General features: G+C 34.1%; 1 protein-coding gene across 1 annotated transcript in view; it reads right to left on the reverse strand.

Moving 5' to 3' along the window:
* Positions 1–408: 408 nt before the first annotated feature.
* Positions 409–23342, reverse strand: part of nAChRalpha6 (nicotinic acetylcholine receptor alpha6) — a gene marked incomplete at its 3' end in the record, with an annotated part of 178043 nt that continues 155109 nt past the window's right edge. The window contains exons 6-8 of the mRNA XM_018510636.1: positions 21575–21650; positions 17286–17480; positions 409–515 (exon numbers count right to left, since the gene is read on the reverse strand). Of these exons, the coding sequence (XP_018366138.1) occupies positions 409–515; positions 17286–17480; positions 21575–21650 (378 nt within the window). The remainder of the gene's footprint in view (positions 516–17285; positions 17481–21574; positions 21651–23342) is intronic.

The following is a 23342-nucleotide window of genomic DNA, read 5'->3' on the forward strand; positions in this document are numbered from 1 at the left end:
TTGGTTACGTCGTCGAGGTTTTCTAGGAATTGCGTAAAAAACAGGCGAAGGTACATTTACAGGGCGCGCCGTTATATCATCCAGTGAACAATTAATTAAAAGTGTGATTGGAATCTTTGTATAACGTTACTTTGCAATTATTAACAATTCACTTATTCCGAATTGAGTACCTTCTTGATAGCAAATGGAGGAGTAATTTAATAGACTGTATGTTCATTCTATCTAACATTTGTGGTATTAATGGTATTTCATCGTAAGTAATGTATATTGTCAATAAGCATAATGGTTAAATAAATACAGCCATCGTCAGATGATATATCGCAGCGCACCCTTTGCGTTTCACGGATATATACACATACGAATGTATATACAGACATTGTAAAAACACGCTTGCCAGATGCGAGTTACCATTGGTTGACAATAGGTACCTATTAAAGGAACAGCGTCCGAAGTCGTCGGCATGCTTTCTGCCACGAGGTTCAGGAAAACTGTCAGCGACAGCAGAATGGTCACTCCTGAACAGGCGAAAAATTAAACATCAACACTGCGTCGCAACGTGCGGGCTTAACGTGCTACCTTGGATCTCTAGGGCACCTAGATTTTAGATTTTAGAGTTCATTAGGCCGCTGACGCACAAGGAGATCGAGATCAAATCGCACATACAATCGCTTTCGATTTTTCCGAGCGACACAAGTCAGCTCAAAGCATATTGTGTCCGTGGATCGATTTACAAGTTTCCCTCGCCGAGAGTTTCTTGAGTTCGTTGCAAATTCAGACTCGCACTCGCGTATCGTGATTACGATCTGCCTATTGACAGCGCTGATTTGCAAAAATCCAGCTCGAACTGGAATGCTATCTACAGATTTCGTAAAAACCTGTAAAATCTCCATATTTTCGATCACGGAAAAGTACGTAGTTTGAATGTGATGTTACTAATGTGACGCAAAAGTTTCACATTTACAACTTTTTCAACAACTATTTATCGCATTTTTGACACGATGTTGTTTTGTAGTTATTTAGAGGCTAATATACGAGGAATTTATTTTAATATGTAAATTCTTAAAGGTCGCTAGAAATGTGACGAGAAAAGTAATGATTAGAATCTTCTGCATGAAGTGAATGGTTTGTGGATGAACCAGAACTCGTTGATAATGTGATATTAATGACGATGAGGTAATGCAGGGAACGATCCGATAGAATCCGTGCGAATTATGCGACTCTGCGCAAACATTTGAGAAGACATGTCTGTGAGCTCGCTCGCATGATTAAGTGTGGACGACCACGAACAATCGAACCCTCTGTATCCCGTGTAGATTCTACTTCGCCCTCGGCAGGATTTCGAAGGGTAGGATTAGCTCAACAAAGTTCGGAACGTGTAACGGATGCACCGCGCTGCGAGGGATCGCAACGTTAGGCGACTTTGGTGAATCTGCCTAAGTCGCCGGCAACTCCATTACTGCGTAACAGCCTTCAAAGTGACCAGCAAAATTCGATTATCTTACTGCTCCTCTCCAAAATTGAGAACTTCTGCAAGCGGTTGACAACCCTCGTCTGCGTGAAACGGACAGCATAACCGCAAACTGATTGGGTTGAACGAAATTCGAATTGTCATATGAATTGTCGGAGAATTAAATAATTCGATTAATTGTAATCCCTTGCTGTATATTACTCTACAATATCAAGAGATACGGGTCATAAGCTAAACGTAATAAATACAAGTTAAACATAAAAAATACGGGCTGAACATAAAAAAACATATTCAAGTCGAACTCGTGGTAAAAGTTATTTTAGTTTGCCAAGCAAATCGTTAAAACTATGTCTACATAAACTATCAAAAGCTCCACTTTTTTATTATACTATTTTTCTTTGTTTTATTATATTATAAAAGGTGCGTTCGGGAAGATGGTATTAGCGCTATTTGTCATTTTATCCTTGTTTTACATGTAATAAACGATGAAGATAGAATGACACAAATAGCGTTAATAGTATCTCCCCGAATGCATCTAAAGTTTATGTAACAACAAATTGAAAAAGAAAATAGCCAGAAAGAAGCAATTCTAGTTGTAATGTAAAATTTTTTTTATTAATTAAAATTTAGTTTATTGACACAAAGAATAATATTTTATATAAAAATATATTACAGGGCTTCTTTATGAATGCAGAGTGTTCTGATCGTGGTGCAATCAGAAAAAATTTAAGATGAGTCTTCATGTAAAAGTAAGTTGAAAATATAGAATACAATTTTTTTTGTATAGAGTGTGAATATTCGTTAAGTATGCCTGCCCTTAATTAGCCACAATTTGCTTAGTTCACTCAACTTGATTTTTCGCTATTTCTACATCAGTCTGGATTTGGTACAGTTTAAAATACATAGTTTCAATAATGTATTTATAATGAATAATAATGTATTTTATTAAATGAAAAATTGATGAAAATATCTGTACAAAAAAATTTTATTTTATATTTTGACTTACTTTTACATGAGAAATCACTTCCTTCCAGTTGTATGACAATTTTTAGAACAGCTCGTATTCATAAAAGGTTAATTATATTATATATTTTTACTGAATATTTTATGTTTTATAAAAGAGTTAATGTTTACAAATTTCTTATCACGGTACGATTAGCTTCCAGAAAATTGGCAAAGGGAAATTGAGAGTATTGTCAGATCCTTGTTTGTGGGAATTTATCGCGCGAACGATTTTCCTAATTATGGTACGCGCGGTACCATAACTGTCGTAAATTAAATCATAAGGCAAGGGATTAAGAACCCGATATTATAAACGAATATTAATTGAAAGGTTATTACTCTGTGCAGGGGATGCCATAGGAACAGAAATATAAATGTAAGAGGTAATAATTTGTACTTTTGTGAAATAATAAAATTGTTCAGTAATCACATATTAGTTTAACAAAATATATAATTATTAAATTTAGCAGAAATATAATTAGCGACATATAATTTTTATGATTTTCAAAGATAATTTTTGTTACATAATTCAAATTTTAGTATTATCTCAAAATATAAAAAATGTAGCTGGGAACTGTTTTTTTTTTTTTTTTGAAAAAATAACTTTTCCATTTTTATATTTCATATATTAACTGAATCAATTAATTTAATCAATCAATTAATGTGTGTATGCAAAAGAGAAACGTTATTATTTTATTATTATAGGATATTGTAACGTATACAATTGACGTGTTATAAGTTATTATCTTTGAAAAATGCGTCATAACGAAAAAATGTTACAAATAAAAGTTGTATGATTTGAAGAGAGACAAATAAAGGAAAAATCAATTTGTCATGATTGTATTATTTATTTTTTTACACCATACAATTTTTGTTCGAAATATTTTTTGTTATAATACATACTTTCAGATATAATAGCTTGTAACACTTTAATCCCTCAGTCTACACTATTAAATCTATAGTATCAAATTTAATCTAATTTAAGTCGCCATTGCTCCTATTCAATATATATTCAATATATTGTTATTTTTACTACAACAATGAATAAATTTGGCACTATATAATGTCAAATTTATCTATTGTTTTAGTATAAAATAACGATATATTGAATAGGAATAGTGGCGACTCAAATTAGATTAAATTTGATTGACACTATAGATTTAACAACGTGTATAAAATGACAATTTATACCAATCGATATTCATAGGTACAGTAGACCCGAATATTTTTCAACTATAACGTTGTATAACATTATTTATAACAAATTTTTTACACAATTTTAAGTTACATAATCTTATTTCTCGAATTTTGATCTCCAAAATGAAAAAAAGTCGTTCAATTACATTAACTTTAAGCAAACATATATCTATTAATTATATCTATTAATTTAAAGGACACTGTAATCCACAAATACCAATTAGTGTTAAATAAATGTAATCTGGTGCTATTACATTCTCGTTAATGATTACCTGCCCCATATACTTTGGTAACAGTAGATACGTGTAAAGTCACGTAATATTTGCTTTAAACGAAATCAACAAACCGCGATGTCGCGAGTTAATTCACCAAGTTCGGAGCATTACGATGGTTCTCGGAAGCGCGAGAGGACTTGACAATGAGTCATTAAGCTTGATGTATGTATACGTAGTTAAGTTACATGAAACTCCGTTGTGTAGCATAGTGGACTCACTTTGTTAGTCGATGAATTGTCACTGCCATTAAATTGTCGCTCGCAAATCAGAAAGTATAAAATATGATGCATCCACCGTGATGCTTCGGGAACGAATCCCGCGAATTCGTTAATCGAAGAAATTAATTAGAAACGTGCGTATATATCTGAGCAATCATGATCAATCATCGAATGGACAATTTATATTAAATTATACATGTATCGTTGATATGTTACCTGATTGGTGAAAAAGTTTGAAGTAATAAAAAGAGTTATTAAAGACTTAACAAATTTTTGGAGATCTATTTAATTATTCAAAAATGCAAAATTTATCGGAAGTCTGACGAGGCTTTAACGTCAGTATTTCGAAAGCGTGTAAGTCAAAGAACTTTTTCTTTAACGACATTTAAAGTCGGCTTCACGATGTTGGTTTTATCTAGCGAGCAGAAAAGTTAGAGGTCATAAAAAGAATACTATATAGATGGAAGTTTTTTTTAAAACAAATTTAATTACTGTAATTCAATAAATTATTGTATATTTAATTATTTAAAAATACAAAATTTAAAAAATACAAAATATAAAAAAACGGAAGTCTCACGAAACTGTAACCTTATATAGTTGTTTCGAAATTATATCAAAGAATTTTTTCTTTAATAATGTCTGAAGTCAGAAGCAATATGTTCGTACCTTTCGTTTGTGCTTTAATTCGATTTAATAGTAGTTTAGGTGAGATAAGGTCGAATGAGAGCATAGTATTTCGATGAGATCGACGGACGTAAACCGCGACAAGGTGCGTCCGCGGTGGGTGGCAAACCGCCAATAACATCGGGGGTTGTCGGTCAGCGGGGGAAGGCGCGGAGCTTGAGGAAGGCTGACCAATTAGTTCCTTGCTATTAGCAAACGCTAGCTGGAATATCGGAACGCGTGCGCAATCGATACTTTTTCGAAACCATGTCCCAGAATCTTGCATGAGAAACGTTAATCGCACGAGCTGCTGATGCGTCACACACGACAGATTATTATTCCAGAGATGTGGAAGTTTGCCGACAGAAAATATAGAGATTGATGATAGCAATTATAGCAGAAGATTAATTTTCATATATTCAGGTAAGAAAAATCTTCTGTCAACTTTTGATATCTCTGACATTTAATAACTTTTTTTACATCATATATGTATGTCAATTATTGTGTAAATGTCATTGAAATATATTTAAAGATATTGAACATAGAATTTTAGTTTCACGAGTTTTATATGATAATAAATTTACCTATAATAATAATTTTCAATTATTTAATTCTTTAAAGTTTAAGTTATTAAAAGATTAAATTTTATTTTTTATTTGCTATTACAGAATAAATATTTTGTAATTTTTGTCAGCGACTGACTTGTTTCCTGTGCCAAAGAAATCTTTATTAATCAACTATTGCGAATTACGGCCGTCGCTTATTTATATGAAATGGTGTGGAATGTTTGCTTGCGTATAGAAAAGATTATTCATGCGAATACTGCGAAAACAAGGCTATGTGCCAAGACTCTTCTGGTCGATATATTGACCAGGAAAAACAATGATAAATTTCTAACGAGCTAAAGTAGATTCGAGCGCTTCGTAGTGGCACTGCGCGACAATTTTTTTGATAGTAATTTCCTTTGTTGAATTCATGTATATTGTAATGTTATCAGTATCTTTTATATAAATATAAAGAATACTAAGAAACACACACAGTCAACGCAGATTTTTCCAGCGCATTAAAAGAAATATGGATGTGACATTTGATTAAGAGGATGTTACTTTTAAAAATCTAATAAAAAAAATTATTTTTTGGAATTTTATTTGAAAAACCTGTACGACGGATTTTGGTAGGTTTACATATACTAAACTATGTTAAAATTTGGTATAAACATGTTTATTAATTTTAAATATTAGCGTATAAAATGAGGCACAAAAAGCATGGCGTGATATCTAGACTCTGAATGTTTTAAAACGGAAATCCTAAAAAATTTTTTTATGAATAATTGAAAAGAAAGGTATGAACTTCGCATTTCCCGAAATTAAAAAAATTAATATTTTTTTTGTTCTGTTAGAGATTTTTATATTAGAAAAATTAACATTAATTACTTTAAATCGATGCCATTTTGTTATTTCTCACCGTCTCTTCTTTTTCTGAGATTCATGCGCTTCTTCAATTATTCATAAATGAAAATTTCTTAGGATTTCTATTTCAGATCATTCAGAGTCGAAATATCATACACACATTGTGTTTTTTGTATAGTACTTCGTTTAAACACTAATTTTGAAATCAATGAGCATATCTATACCACATTTTTATTAAAAATAGCACAGTACCTAATTTATTAAAAATAGTACACTACCTAACTTACAAAAGTTTATGAAAATCCATAAAAAAAATTCACGAAAATAACTTTATTAGATCCGAAGATAAAAGGTCCTTTAATGATTATTATGAACTTTTAATTATCTATACTTGCTGAATTTGTGTATTTTAAAATAGCACAACACATTTAGCTTTTAATTGCCACGTGGATAGCTTTTGCAATTTGTCGTACAATTAAACATGTCTGGGACTTAAGCGTCACATGTTAAATTGTAACACTGTAGAAAGCGCGACTTTTCAGAATTTTCACTACAACTTCATTTCACTTGATTTCCCATCCGAGTCTCTCGCGTACGTAACAAGTGTTATAACCGCCGCGGGAATCGTGCAACCAGTCTTAATAGAATTTCATTCCTAGAGAAACGGTGCACGAAACGCTCACCTGTTCTCGAATAAAATGATGCCTTTGGGGGATGTCAGGCATCTCTCGGTATTCAGTTTTACTATTGCTGTTCGATTTCGCAGATAAACTACTGTTTTGCATAATTTACTTTTAGATTATTTATCAGCGATTATACATCGATGCATTTTATTCTTACAATTAGTTTATTGTACCATTTTATGTAATTATTTATATTTTGTAACATTTGTATTTATATTTGCATATACATTTCGGTTTACTTAATGTAATATAATATAATGCAATGTATGTAATATAATATAAAATTTTATTCGTTTTATTTCTCGGTGCTCTTTTAGAAAAGTATGTTATAAAGCATACATTGAAATATATCATAAAGCATATATATAATTGTGTACGTGTATATATGTGTGTATGGACGCGTGCAATTTTCTTTCTTCTTCTCTCACACTTAATTCTGTTAAATTCTTATGTCTACATGAAAGACGTCACGTTTGTTGACAAGAGAGCGAGAACGGCTACATGGGCACTCACATCACGCCCTTTGTCATGATAATGTTCAATCAAACACAGCCCTCAACGAGGGCGGGTTAGCAGCGCAATGCACGCATTTCTCTCGCATTTATCCGGTTAATGAAATTCGCGAGCCGCCGCAATGTACCTCCCTTCCCTTCGGAATTTATAGCGACGTGGTGTTATGTAAATTTCGTTCGCGCACATTTTTAAGCATAATCAAGTGTAGTTGGCACAATATTGTTGTCAAGAGAACTCGCATTTTGTAAGTGGTCACGTAATTTCGCGTAATTTTCACTTTGATGCCGCTTTATTTCTAATTGACAGTTCAATGGAAAATCAAATATTCTTCTATAGTGCTACAAAAACTTCAACAACTATATCACGTACAGATTCAAAATTAAATTACGCAAACATTTAATTATACAAATGTTCTTATACATTGTTGCATTTAGCCTCCCTTTTATAAGTCAGTGGAAAAATCTGCGTAGATTTACATATAGGAAATTATTATCGATGCTCGGAAATTTGTAATGACTTCGAGGTGTATCGACATTCCCCGAGATAAATGTGACGTGAACTACTGAAAGTTCCAAAGTCCCTAATCCTCGTGTGATCCTCACGAAGGAAAGTTCTGTCGGACATTAGAGCGGGTCCACGAAAGATATCCTGGACTTCGCCAATGATTAATTACGGGATGGAGGAGATAGATGTCCAGAAGCAGGAAAATGTGGTTTAGGGCGAGGAGAAATGGAACTTTTTGATAAATCGAATATACACGATGAAAATTTCTCGATAAAAGCTGATTAAAGCGTACTACTATGCATATTATAAATTATTATGTAAAGTATGTTACAATTGTTTATAAGTACAAAAGTTTTTAAAATTATTTGAAAACGTTTTTTGGAGGCAATCCGAATGTATATTCGTTACACATTAAATTTATTGTTTAGTTTATTACAGGTTTAATTTATTTAAAGTTTATATTACAACATAATATATAATCACTATATTTATCGGTCGGATACTAACAAATAATCGGTGATAAAATTTTACCTTTCGGGCAAGAAAATTATCTCGAAGCTTCATTTTCACGTTGTCGACTATTTTACCGAGCTGGATAAACTTTTGGTGAAAGAAGAACGAGGTTCTTGCGTCTTAAGTGCCAGTAATGTCTTACTTGAGTTTTAAAGCGCTCCCAACTGAATGTCAAAGAAAACGAATGACGTGAAGCAACAATGGCGAAAGGCTCGTTGAAGACAAAAGGAAATCCGAAAACGAGACGAAAACAATAGGACAGAAGTGAGGAAATAAGAAGAGTGTTACGAAAAGATACCGCAAGAGTTTTGGCTGCTCCGTCACAAAACCCATCACTAGATTGCATCCCTGCCGGGGTTTCACCCGTTATAAGTCTCGTCTTTACGACACCAGGATTTACTTCACCGGTTTCATAAAGCGATGCCTGACAGCTGCGGTTGAAATTGCCAGATTTTCCAAGTAAAAATTTTGTAACTGGGTCGCGAACGTTGATACTTTATATAGGTCTCCCAAATGATTTGATATTGTCCATCGCATTGCGTAAGCTTTCACGCAGAGAACTGTTATACTTAATTCCATTTTTTTGCAATAAACTCTTTATAATGTTTTTAGGTGCACATTAGCATCAATATTATTAAATTGTTTGTTAATTTAATTTGTGATATTATGTAGGGAGACCGGAGCTCATTGAGGCAAGTTGACATTGCGTACTTTTTAATATATTTATGTTCTATTTATATATTTATAATTAAAGTAATGGAGTTACCGTAAAATATCTCTTTTATAACACAGATATAACTTTTCCCAGATATAACTTTTATTTAAATTAAATAATAAATATTAAAAGAAATTTGATTCACAAGGAGATAATTGAGTCTTCGAGCGTTTTAAAATTTCATATTAATGTTCTTTAGCTTAAGAGAGTAAAATAAAGTATTATTAGTTAAAAGAAAAATTTCTGTTACTATACGATATGAGAGAGAGAAAGAGAGTTGAAAGAAAAGCTTCTGTTACTCTACAATATTAGTTATACGAAAAGTTTTTATTTCTCTCTCTCTCTCTCTCTCCCCTCCCTTTCTCTCTCTACAAATATTATTTTTAAGTAATAATAATAACTCGGTTACACAATAGTTCCTTAATTTTTTTTTAATACACAATTTTATAAATACTTTCTAAAGATATTGAAGTATATGAAATATATAAGAATTACTTAATAATTTTTATGTACTTGTTACAATGATAAAAATTCCGAGAGACGAACGATATGTCGTGTGTAGTAAAGGACTGAAAAATTATTATGTATATTAAGGATTAATATAGAATTCATCGTATAAGTAACTTATACGATGTGAATGTATCAACTTACATCACTAGGTAAGCTAGTTATAATGTAGCATGTTCGTATTTCACTTACTACAAAGTTAAACTTATAGAATCGTTCCTAAATGAAAATGTAGAGAAAAGTTCTCTCTATCATAATTATATGTTTTAATAATGATAATTAGTTGTTTAAAAAGTTTAATGCCAAAATTATGAAAACTGTGCCAACAAACTCCGATTTTCCCTACTCCAACTTCAGGTTAGAATTGTATTTCAAGATTAACAAATAATTTGTGTGCTTAAAACTAGAAATTGTAAAATTTACACAAAAATATTAGATATCAAGGACTGAATATGACTTCTTCATTATTTATATTAAACATTTCCTAGTCAATAATTCACTTAACATTGTTATATCTATATTACATATATTAAGTACCTATATTAAGTACTTTACATTTAGCATTCTGCAAAGTAATTTATAAAATTAACGATTTATTGTTACAAACAATATCAAAGTTAAAGGGATTAATGATTGTATAATTAAGGCAACGAATAATACATATTTACGCTCATCATGAAATTCAAGTAGATAATTTTCATGAAATTAAAATTAAATGGCGTAACATGTTTGAGCTTTTATGCATGATATCTTCACATCGCGGACACTAAAGAGCAATGGTAATCATGATAATTTTCAAGACATTCGCGCTCGTTTAATTTTCGTATTCGTACGATATATCGTTCGTACAAATTAGACTCTTGGGAAGTACCGTAGAATACCTCGAATCGCAAGGTAAGTTTCAGAAAATCTATATACGTTTCTCTTCTGGGAATTGGAAAGTGCAAAATGTAGTCAAGCCACCAGATTAGAGTAATTTATAGAAAAAGTTTGTAACTGAGCGTCTTTCATCCTCGATTAATTTTAATTTTTCTTCCGCATTTTCCAAATAACTAGAAATGCGCGGTTTTCTATGGATAAATATTAATTAAAATGTTGAATGTGAGCTTGCGTGTTTTGTTAAATGTAACAGTTTTAACAAAACCTGAGAAATATTTAAATTTTAATGAAAAATTACTCGAAGAGATAATTAGTTTTGAATCGACGAGAGATTTCGTTGACGAGGCAATTCCCTAAAATGTCAGAACGGCGCGCTCAAAATCGGCGGCGGTTGTAGCGGTAAGAACGTGCATCAAAAGTTGAAAGTGTTTGTCGGCATCGAAGAAGTTATTCGTTTACTCTAATGACATCGTCACCGGAAATTGGGTCGACGCGCACGTGAGGATAATCTCGCGGGATTAATGACAGAGACTGCGTAGCACAAAAGTTATTCGCATCTTTTTTTTCTCGCTCACACGACTTCTCATTTATCCAGCGCAGCGTAGGGAAACTTTGCGACAGTACGTTGGTAGAATTCTTAATAAGACATTGAGTACTATCGAATTCACCTAGATAAAATCGCTGCCGAGCTTCTTGATTTTACTTGGTGAACCTTGATGGGCTATTATTAAATACAGAAAAATGAAATTCTAGGGCCAGCTTTAAATTGAGAGCGACGTGTAATTATTAACTTGCTTCAGTTTCGATATCGGCACAACGAACGTTCGTATAAAAACTGCTCTGAAATTCTGAGATTTAATTTCAACTTGATGAATGGTAGCCAGTTTTCATAATGGAAGTATGTAATCGATTCATCCAGTTGAATTACACGGCTCGTGTTGAACTTTGTGCAAATAGATCAGCTTTAATTATCGTTGAAATTGGCAAGAAATAGAAGATATTGTTAGTGCTTAGCGAATGATTAAGGATTAAGCAACGTTCGCACAATGCATGTGCATAGACATGAACGTATTTCATCGTGGTAATATCCAGGAACTACCCTATGAAGTATGACACGTGATAATGAGGTACCACGGCATACAGCCGTGTTGCAATGCCAGGCTTTACTGTAACTTGCCATAGCCGACAACGTCAAGCACAAATTGCACGCACCGAAAGCTCGCCGAGCACTTGCGTTATGGTGTTTATTTAGTATGATTACTAGGTCGTGGTATGTCAAGAATAAGATTGACAATGCATCCAAGATTCATTTGCATTTAGGTGCGAACAGAAATTGTGAAATAGAATATAAAAAAGGCCGAGCGCTTTCGAGGAAGGCGGAAAGATACGTCGAGTGGAATTTATCTCCCACGGACAGATAAACATAAATTCAACGGGATTATAGTTTGCCTAGTTTTTATCCGATATCTCTATAGATCGCGGAGAGTGAAAATGTACGTGCATGTGAGCGTTATCCATATTCGCGTACGTATTTTTGTTTTTATATATTTTTATATACGGAATGGTCGCGTATTCGCTTCTTGCCTCTTCAGTCAATTTCTAACGCAACAATGACGTTTGTTACAATGTACCTCGTACGATTGTTTGTATATTTTATCATGTCGCGATTATATGAATTAACGAGTATCTGAATATATATTTATTTTAATTTTTATGACAACTGTTTCAGCGAAGAGATATACTGAATTTTTTCATAGAAAAAGAAGACGAAAACATGGAAAAAATAATTTTGCTGAAGTATCTAAAAATTTAGTTAGATACAGATTTGAAAATAATTTTGTTGAACCATGAAAATAAAGTAGTAGGAGGAAAATAAACAAGCACGATGAGCAATGCTGCAAAAAGTTTTGGTAAACCAGTTTGAGCGTTCTACATAATTATTTTGATGAGCCAACTAAATTATTTTCAGATTTGTATCCAGCTAAAATTTTAGATAATTTAGCAAAACTGTTCTCAAATCTGTACTATTTTTAAAACTAAAAAATCAAGATATAGCGTATTATTTTATTTTATTATAAGAGAAAGATAAAGAATTTTTAGATAACGATTACTTTTGAATTCAATGATAAATTTTAAATGATGGAAATTATTAAATATTTCTACTATTTACGTAACTTTCATAAAAATCAATTTACGTAATTCATAAGAATCATACAAGCATTAAGATCCAGGTAGACCGTTTAAGGCTTTAATCTCTATAGTGTATGTTATACGGTTCTATAATATATTATATTTTTTACGTAATTTTATCAATTGGAGCAACAAGTATAATATAATGACAGTAAAAAGACAATTGTAAATTTGAATTAATCAGTTTCTAATACTAATATACGATTGAATGTTTACCATCGTACATTACGTATCGCACGTATAGTTCTTAGGCTATTTTTCCTTTACAGCCTGTGTCATAGCATCCGCAAAAATCAGAAACAAAGGTGAACTCAAAGATGTACCAAAAGTTTGTAGGTAAATGACATTATTAAAAGTAAAATAAGTCTTTAAACTTTATTACAAACTGATTTATGCATATTATTTCTATAATTTTTCCCATTTTAACTTTCTTTCTGATAACATCGCTTAGATTTTTTTTATTACTTCTGACTTAACTCTTTGAATGACGAATAGATTATGGACGTTTATATATTGATTGACACTTTTATGTTGTTTTCTCTATGTTTAAAACGGACTTGTTAATAATGTATTTATCGTATTTAATTTATCTTTTACATTGTTTTGTCTTAATTTATACAGTAGGTATTTCAACTTTAATGTAACCTGTCTGTTTCAATTTTAACTTTTATTTTTTATTAACTTTATATTTATTTATTAATATCTGTATTTATTTCATAAGGTATGATGTCCAAACCATTCTCTTTTTATTTATATTTTCATTTATTTCATTGATTCAACTAATTATGCTAATTTTGTAACTTTTATCATTACTGCTGAAGACTCTATGCAGTCGGAACGTTCAGTGTTCTTTGAATTTTTCAAATAAATAAAAATCATCCTATTTTAAACATACACATACATCAACATTACTTGTTAATGACCGTTGAGCTCTCCTAATTGAAAATAATTCCACTTTTTTAAGAAAATTCTACTTTCTATTTTACAGTTCGAGTAATATTAATGCCTCGACATTTCACTTCGAGGAAAATTTATTCAAGTTGGTCAAAGAATTAATTAAGGTTAATGGTTCTGGAACATCTTATATAATCTGCATCTCGATCGAACATCTCAGGGGAAAACTCGGAAGTTTCAAATTTCTTCTCCTGTTTCATAATTTAATTTATAGCATAATTTAATATATAACTCATTAATGTCATAATAAAGCCGAATGTAATACCCAATAAAATTTCGATCTTAAATCAATATTTTTAGGAGTAATATCGATTTGACGCTTATTGTTAGCTTTGTCTAGGAGAGCTAGTGAGTGCCAAGAGGAAATATTTTCACGGTGCGTTCTGCGAGCTACCGAAAATAATACGCGACGTAAAGAGTGTGCTATGTCCGTTTGTCTCTGACACCATAACACCATAACGTTTGTCGAGAACAGTCTCGAACATGAGAGATGACAGTGACGGCGATGCCACGAATCGGTTTCGACATCGATTCTAGGTTGTCGTTTTCCCAAACCACCACACGAAATTTCAATTCAATTCCCGAACGACGAATGAGAAAAGTCGTTTCTGAAACCGACCGCGGTTATGACTTGTCAAAGTGAGATTTTGTCACTCGCAATTCTCTTTTGATAAAAAAAAAAAACAAAAAGAGTAATATAATAAGAATACACATCAATGCATTTCTTTGTGTACCAATCGCATTTGAACAAAAAAAATGTTAAAATACAAGCATTGATGTGTTTTATATTCATGTAATATATTTATGTCATATATTTCTTGTATTAGAGGCATTGTAGATGATTTAGGGTCTCCGAGGAAAAATTAATGGGAAAATATGGCATCCCTGCACAGAGATATCGCCCGGTAATTGCCACAGCTTTCGAAAATTCTCTTAAATATGACAGATGGGAGAACGGCCGAGGAACTCGACATGAATTTCGTAATGGATCCATCATAATTACAGGGGTGCATTTTCGGCTAATATCGTGTGAAAAATAACGAGAGGCTCTCGCGGAATAAAGGTGGTATTAATGATAAGTGAGGAAGTATCGAGAACGTATCAAGAATTGATAATTCGAACTGCGAGTCACTACGACAGTCACGTACACCGACTGATGGGCATATATATAGGTATATGTACGCTATACATTGTGGAACCAGTTTGCAATCGGAATCAATACATTGGCGAAACGGTTCTCTAATATCCCGCTTTGATGTCTCGTCCGATTTTATCCAACTCATCGATTGCTTCAAACACAAGATGGGAATTATACATGACAATCCCAGCATGTTTGGAAAGCCTGATCAAAAGCGTCGCACAAGAAAATCAACAAGAAAAAAACAGTAGACCGCTATGGAGAATTCACGAATAAGTGGAAAAGAGTTAGTAAAAATAAAAAATCGATTGATGGAAACAATTGGCCTTCGGTTTTATGATGGAGCCTGGTGGTGTGCTGTTCACAATTCCCGCGCAATCTTAGGAAAATCGCGCGAAGCACCCCGCAGGGAGAAGTCCCATTATCTCTGACATGTCAAAAACTTGGACGAGAAGAGTCGGTGACTTTTCCCGATGCGGTATCGAGAACCGGAGATTGGATCTGCCGGTGCGCCATGAATATTCACGAGGACGCGGATGTCATTTTATGCAGTTCATTCGGCGTTTCGGTGTAAGGTGAACCCAACGGTGGAAAGGTGCGATCACTGCTGGTTATTCGTGTATTAACCCTGAATAATTGAGGGTTTCGGTATTATCAGCGCTTGTGATCGACCGTTTGACTCCCGATTGATAGATCACCTCGAATTATGAATTCTTCGAACTCTCAACGGCTAATAAACTCGTCAGTCTCGATGGATTAACACTTCAATGTCAACGTGGACATTTTGTTGAAATGGATCAGATGTCCGCAGACGCGCGCGCTCGAATAGAAAATCCATCAAAATTCGTCGATACCATCGGCCAATTCGAGTACAGCGCTCATTGTGGAATTGGTGGAGAAGAGCGCGTAATATTTTACGTAGCCTACCATCGTTGCAGGACCAAAGGAGCCGTTCGAGAGAGGCTTATTGCGCGGAGCCTCTAAAATATGCATCACCGACGGCGTTTACATGTCGAGATACGTAGTGCGCTATGTAACATGCAGCACGCCTTTACAGGCTAACGCGATGTACTGGTTGCCCGACGTATCCAAAATTCAAATCACGCTGCACTCTTCCTCGAACGACCCTTCGTAAATGTGGACGTATAAGCCTGTGAGATGTCGAAGGCGCCCATAGACATTGCGATTTTACGAGGGAACGTGGCGACCGCACTGGCGTCTGGCAAGAAACTAGCAAGAAATGCATATGCACCAAATGTATCAACACGCAATAAGATGACATTATCCAAGTGAGAAATAGACATAACAGCGAAAAATGTCGATTTTGATTGATTATATGTAGCTGTTTCGAAACTTATTCATGATCTACGATGAGATTTTTTAATTTCCTATTTAGATGATCGAGATGTATCATTAGGAGATGATTTATCTGAGTACAAGAATATATCTAAATCGGCAAATTGTTGAAAAGTAGACGTCGAAATTGATGTGAAGGTGTTATCCGAAGAATAATAGACTCCTATTTTTCCAGCAACCTGACAATAAAACCTTTATTGATAGCTAAGTGTAATTGCAAAGGTATGTTCGACTAATCGATACGCGAGTGAAAGTGCACGCGCACCATTGGCGATAATAAATATACGGAAACGAGAGCTTTCGAGACATCGAGAGCCCCGCTAAACGATTTAACGACAACAACCGGAAAAGTGTGCGTGTGATCCGTGAGAGGAAAAAGAAATGGAGTCTCGCTGTATAGATCGCTGTTACACGGGTGTCGCCCGACGAAAATGTTACGCGACGTCGTTTGGTCGTCCGTGATCGAAGTAGAGTCGATCTTGACTACTTTTCTTCCGTCGTCAAAAACGAAACAAACGTAGGACAGTCAGCAGTGGCGCCGAGAGTATAAAGTATCAACGGAAAGTATACTTACAAAAAAGTAAAGACGTATAACATACGCGTGTAGATATGTAATATATATGCAGTGTAATATACATTATAATATACATCAAAATATACATCATTTTATATCATATCATTAATAGGATAATTCTGTCATTATTAAATAATAAGATATTACTTACTAATTTAAAATACAGCTTGAAAGCTAAAGCTAAAAAAAGTTTTTACAAGTAAAAAATTACAATAAAAATATTAGCTAAGATTCCTCGATAAATTAACTTCAAAGTTTTCGATTGTGTAACATAATAAAAAATATCTTCCATCCGTTAGAACGTAATTTTAACGAAAGTAATTTAGCGAAAATTAAAGTCTTAAGAAGTGAAAAAATTTACACGTGATTTATTTTAAACATCTACGTGTCTTGCGAGCTTTTATTCCAAGCTAAATGTATACTGTGTATATATTACATATCGTGTAAACAGTAACAATTCCAACCGAAAAGAAAGGAAGAGGTGTGTCTGGCTGGTGTGCAGGCAGGCATGCTAAGAGTTACGTTACCTAGGGTGAGCTTCTCGCCGGAATCGGGCGGCAGGGTGAAGCCCAGTAGGGCCATGCTCGATATCAGCACGCAGGGCACGATCAGGTTGAAAAAGTAGTAGAGGGTTCTCCTGCGTATCTGTATCGTGAACGTGACGTCAACGTACGGCTCCGGACAGCATTGATATATTAACGTGTTCTTCTTGCCCGGCATTCCTGAAAAAAGTGCCAGCACCGATGTACACGCCGACATATCTGTCCAAGGGACTACATATGACATGGATACATTTCAACACGACGGAGTATAATCGCTTGTCTATCGATTACACTCCTCGATTACATTCCGACCCTCACTTTCTTTTTTTTCTATGCTTATTATTATATTCCGACCCTATCTTTCGTTCTTCTGTCGAGAACATAATAAAGCACTTTCTTATAAGTATATCACTACCCCCATATCTCTTTAGTATTGCTACCTTTTGTCTTCTTTACTTTTTGTTACTATATCTATATTATGTCTTGAGGGGACTAAAATCCCAAGTCATAAAGTTGGGTCTATCTATCATCCATCCATCTGTTTTATCGCGAGGCTACGTGAACTCGTGAGAGAGCCGTAAATGTTGTCAAGTCATGGCGGCATCCAGCACCGAAAGATTCGTGCGAGCGAGTCACGTCGACCTTTCTGTAACAATTTTTCTACGGTTCTCGCGGCCTTGTTTTAAACTACCTTAAGATTACGACTCGACTCGTAAGGAACAAAAAGATCTTGTGGATTTGCGAATTTCCGCTTCCGTTCCAGTTCATTGCGGCGAGTTAAGTTACTAAAACAAAACTTGTCATCCTCGCGAATTTTAAATACGATGCACCTGTCGATGCATTTTCTCGAAGATGATGGAAATGTACTAAAAGCTAAAGGAGACCTTTGACCGTTCTGTATGTTTTTCGTGGATGGAGGATTTCTTAATAGCTTCCGATCGGACGGGCTCTCGAATCGATCTCGAACATCGCGGTATCGGACACTCACTTGTTGCTGGCTCGTATCTCAGAACACTTTTTCTTTGTATTTCGACGCGTGGACCACGCTCGATTCGCCCGCCTCGAGATAATTAACGTATTTCCGAAAACACGACTTTAGGGCCGATACTCTTAATTACGCGCGTCGATATGTCGATTGTGTTGACCAACACAGGAGAGCATCGAATATATCATTTTGTCGGTCGGAGCAGGTCGAAAGTATCGAGCTGTGTTCATGCGTTTATTTTTTGACAACGTAATTGAGTACACTTTGTCTCTGTCACTTCTTAAACAGCCGGAGTTTTATTAATTAGCTTCAAATTTTTCTTCCATTTATCTCTTTCACTTTGCATAAAAAAAGATTACTTTATTCACTTCCATTAGATTCATTAACAAAATTATTAACAGAAATATAAATGTACATATCACTCATTTATTACAACAACACAAGTAAAAGAAGTTTTTCAGAAAATAAGTTTGAATATTTTGAATCATTAAAATTTGTAATTAATTTTATTACAATTCGATTAATTTTAAAATGCAATTTTAGTGAAAACAGTAAATATTACTACTTACTACTAGATATAGATGGATAAAATATGTTTTTTTTTAATTATTTCTTTTTCTTTTCCACTTTTTTACAAACAATTAAAAAATTTTTATTTTTTAATTAATGAAAATTTTTTAATTATTGTGTCGTTGTTATAGTAAACAAGCAATATGTTTCAATAAATTATTTTAACTAATAAAGCACAATGTTACTTTTTATATTTTCATTTCTTTTTCTCTCTTGCAGTTTCATTTCAGGAGAATGCACTCCTCTTTTAAAGGATCTCCCTTATGCGGATATCTTCAGGGATTTTTTCCAAGATGTTAGACCAAGGCTATCATAGATTCTATCTCTCTTTACAGTTTTGGCGTGTCGACAGTCCTGAATCCGCTTCAAGAAAACCGTCGTACATGAGAATGGCACTTTCCGATATGCGAGCTCAAGGAATGTAGTCGTAAAAGAACACAGCCAATAAGTGACGGGTAGGAAAAAGAAGGAATACTGAAAGGAAAGAGCGCTATACTAGGTCGCTATAGAGAATCACCGCCATAAAGTCATACGCCATTGCGGCATCACCGAGACATGGAGGCTTCATAAAATCTTTCAATTTCTATTTAGTCGCGACATCGATCGTGATTTCGCGCGAAACGAGGAACTCTAGGATGACATCCGTGAACACGACGGAGAGGAATAAGAGAAGAGAGAAGGAGAGGGGAGGAGTTGCGGTTTCTTAACGGCTTTCATCAGCATTCCTTTACACACCAATGACGCTGTTTCGTATCACCAGTGAAATTTGCGTTCCAGAATCCAGTTGAGAAGCTGGAACGAATCAGGGTGACAGAGATTTTGTTTAGCAATATATCCCCTCTTCTTTTATGAAAGCCAGAATTTATCGCAGAAGGTGGCTCTAGAATGAATGTTAGGATGAAGTTTACAAATATATAAAACTAAAAAAATATTTTTGCTGAATATAAACAAACAGTAGTATGATTCAAGATAAGAAAGAGGAAGTTATTTAGTTTTTTAAATAATGATATTTTTTTTTACAGAGTTGAGATGCCAGAGCAAATATGTTTATATTCGTAAATATTTAATAAACCGACTTCATGAAGACACAGTCATAACTTGAATTGCGTATTCGTATCATTGCTTAATGCGATGTATTCAATGTGTGACGCAAAGCTAGTCGGAAGCAGAGAACGAGCTCGTTAAGTACTATTTAGCTCGTTGTGAGTACAAGTTTCGGAAATGAAGGATGGCTTTTAAAAATTATACGATTTGTAGTCTTATACCTGCGTTGATATTGAACACAACCTGAATTAATAATTATCTTGTCTGCGTATGTAGTAAAATGCGGATGAGAAATTATACATTAACTGTTGAGATGTAGCCGCGTAATTACAGCCCGAAAATAGAATCGTTGAATTCCATAATAGCTCCTTGCAATATATTATTGCATTCTATTCGTAATTCCATTCCCATTCCGTACTTTCACAATGTACACGCTGTACAAACAGATTCGCAAATTGCGACGGATTAACGGTAGATGTATATATCATTGTGCATACGTGCCGAGAACACACAAGGATGAAGTCTGAACGTGAAACGGCCAGAGAGAAAATTTAAATTATGTCAAACTGACTTCTTTCTTTTCTTCCATATCTATATTAATCATTTTTTCTTCCCAAAATAATTTTATGGAAGTGCAAATAAAATCAATTATTATGCATACACAGAGAAAAATGTAAAGTAATATGCGCTAGAATTCTAGTAAATGTTATTAGAATCAGCGAGTTCATATAGAGACAGGTGCTTACTTGTGTTAAAATTTGTATTAATTTTTTTATGTAATTGTCGTATAATCATGTAAGGTATTTTTTTATATTTTGTAAATTTCGAGAGTTGTTCGTGCTTAGTCTCGAAAATAGTATGATTTACTAAATTTATTTTATTGTAAGAGGTAAATCGAATGGATTTACTATAATTGTAATGTACTTTTTACCTTATCTCTCCAGCATTTTTACTTTCAGGCAAGTAAAGCTTGTTAAAAGTTCGGCAAAGTATTTAATACAAAATATAGCTAGAATATTTTTACTAGTCTTGTAAGGTAAAAATTATTCAACCTTTTTTTTCCATGTACAATAGAAGCGAAAATATTTACTAAAAAGTATGAGTGTAAATTTAACACCATGAGTATTAAATCCATGGTGTTAAATTCACGCTATGTTGGTGTTTATATCAACACCAATACGGTGAGAATTATAACATGGCATAGTATAATATTTATTTTAATTTTTTATATAAGTTTAATAATAATTAAAGAGTACCTTTTAACTGGTATTTCACCGTTAAAACAACACATCGATCGAATTTTGGTTTAGAATTTTATTCCAATCAGCAATTTTTAATGAGAGACAAAGTGTCATAAATAATCGTTGATATCTTAAGCGTTGCTAATATATATTTGTTCTAAATAATATTAATCAAATAAAATTCTTAAAAATTTTTATTTGTCCTTTATATGTATAAAGATACTTTATATTTGAATCAACGTTTTATACTTCCGCATTCACTGTAGAACCCATTCATTGACGCGCATCGAGTCGATTCGAGATTTTATTCTCAGCCTTCTATAGGCTCCTTCTATAGGTTCCTTTACGCACACAAATACGGACACAAATACACGTGCCAATACAGAGGCAAAGTCTGATTGGCCTGACAGGTAAACTTGCTCAATGAAACTCACCGATGAGGTACCATTCCCCGTTCATGATGAAATCGGATAAGTCACCACCCTCCTGTGAGTTGAGTACCAGATCGAGCTACCAAGGTCAAAGTTTGATTAAGACGGGCACGTATCTACATGATAGGGACATTCCGTTAGGTAACTCGAAGCCGAACGTACGCATGCAGCTATGAATTCCGCTTGCATCTACGTCTACATCTACTCTACGAAATGATGCATTCACAAACCGACGTTACATGATAAGGCGTGCAACGGGAGAATCCGCTCGGCCGTGGGACGGTGCGAAGAAGAGACGGTGATTTCTCTCTCGTGAAGCAGCGCACCGTGCGCGCCTGGAAAAGCGCGTTCGTGCGGCCGACAGGCGGAAAACTAGCTCTTTATCGTAGCTGAAAATTGCTTTTCACGTGGTCAAGAAGTTCTCATTTCTGACGAAGTGTTCGAAACTTCCTCGGCTCCGCCACGAATGCGTAGCAATCACATGGCCGCTTTACGCGAAACTTGTATCGTGTGCCGTTGTAAATGTTTAATAAGGCAACATACGTATATGTATATATATATATATGTACCACTTCTGCAAAAGTTGGAGGAACGGAAATCGATTGATTTTAACTTTCGAGAAGGTTCAGACTATTATATATCTCACGATACAAAATTTTCGAGAATTCAAAACATTTTTACGATAATTTGATAAGTTCTCTATCCAATAAGTTTAAGGAAGGTGTTAATTTAAGAACTTCGCAAAAAATAAAGTCAATAGTCTCTATTTTTATCGTATCATATATATTTTCATTACGATAAATATTAGCTTTAAGAATAATTTGATTCATGTAGATATGGCGCTTATTATAATATTACTCCGCACAGATATTTTGATGTCTGATAAGAGCTGATCAAAAGATTGTACAGTCTGCTACTTCTCTACGCGGATATCGCGCTGTACAATCATATTAAAATAATTAAATCTTGAACAAAAGATTCCTGTCGTTCCCATCTCTTCTCTTATCTACACGAGGAGGATTGGAGGACGGGAAATAAAGTGACGATGTCGGAGATACCTTGAAAGGATTTTCCAGTCTTTTTTAAGTCCCGTATCGTTCGCCGAGTATCTGTTGCTCTTTGATCTAGAGCCAAATAGGATATGGTTTGGCTGGTTCCCATGGGCCATTGAAGGCTTCGAAAGAGCCCTTTTCCGATGGATAGAATTGCCCTGGGCAATTCAATATTTAATCATTTACAGAGGCGCGTTATCGCAGAAAGACCTACGTGAATCATAAACCGAATGGGATAATTTTATGTAAACACGTAAGTACTTGGATATTTTCATATACAAGTCTTGCAAACGCCTTTTCGTTCCTTTTCGTTTTTCGCGATACCGGCAAACGTTATTTCTTGAACGAGAGATATTATTATTCGTAAAGACGTTATTTTCCAATATTCCTGGGCACAATGAAGGTAAAACGAATTTGATAAGACTTCAATAGTCCTCGATGCACTATTTTCGAGAGAGAAGCGGTACATCTTCTTTTTTTGAATATATGCAAAGATCCGCTCGTACTGAGAAAATTGTAAGAAGGTTCTCTTGGGATGTAGCAATCACATTTGCAGTTCGATCGTCACCGTCGATTACGTCGCATTTATTTTCTCGTTCTCAAGAAGATTTCTATTCGGTCATCGACTTGTCCAATCAAATCGATTCGTTGATTCTCTCTCCATCGTCTTTACTCTTTCCCGTCCAAATTGATCCTTACCTCGATTATCTCTCGTAATA

This window comes from Trachymyrmex cornetzi, unplaced genomic scaffold (assembly GCF_001594075.2).
Source record: "Trachymyrmex cornetzi isolate Tcor2-1 unplaced genomic scaffold, Tcor1.1 scaffold346, whole genome shotgun sequence".
In the NCBI taxonomy this organism is placed as follows: Eukaryota; Metazoa; Arthropoda; class Insecta; order Hymenoptera; family Formicidae; genus Trachymyrmex; species Trachymyrmex cornetzi.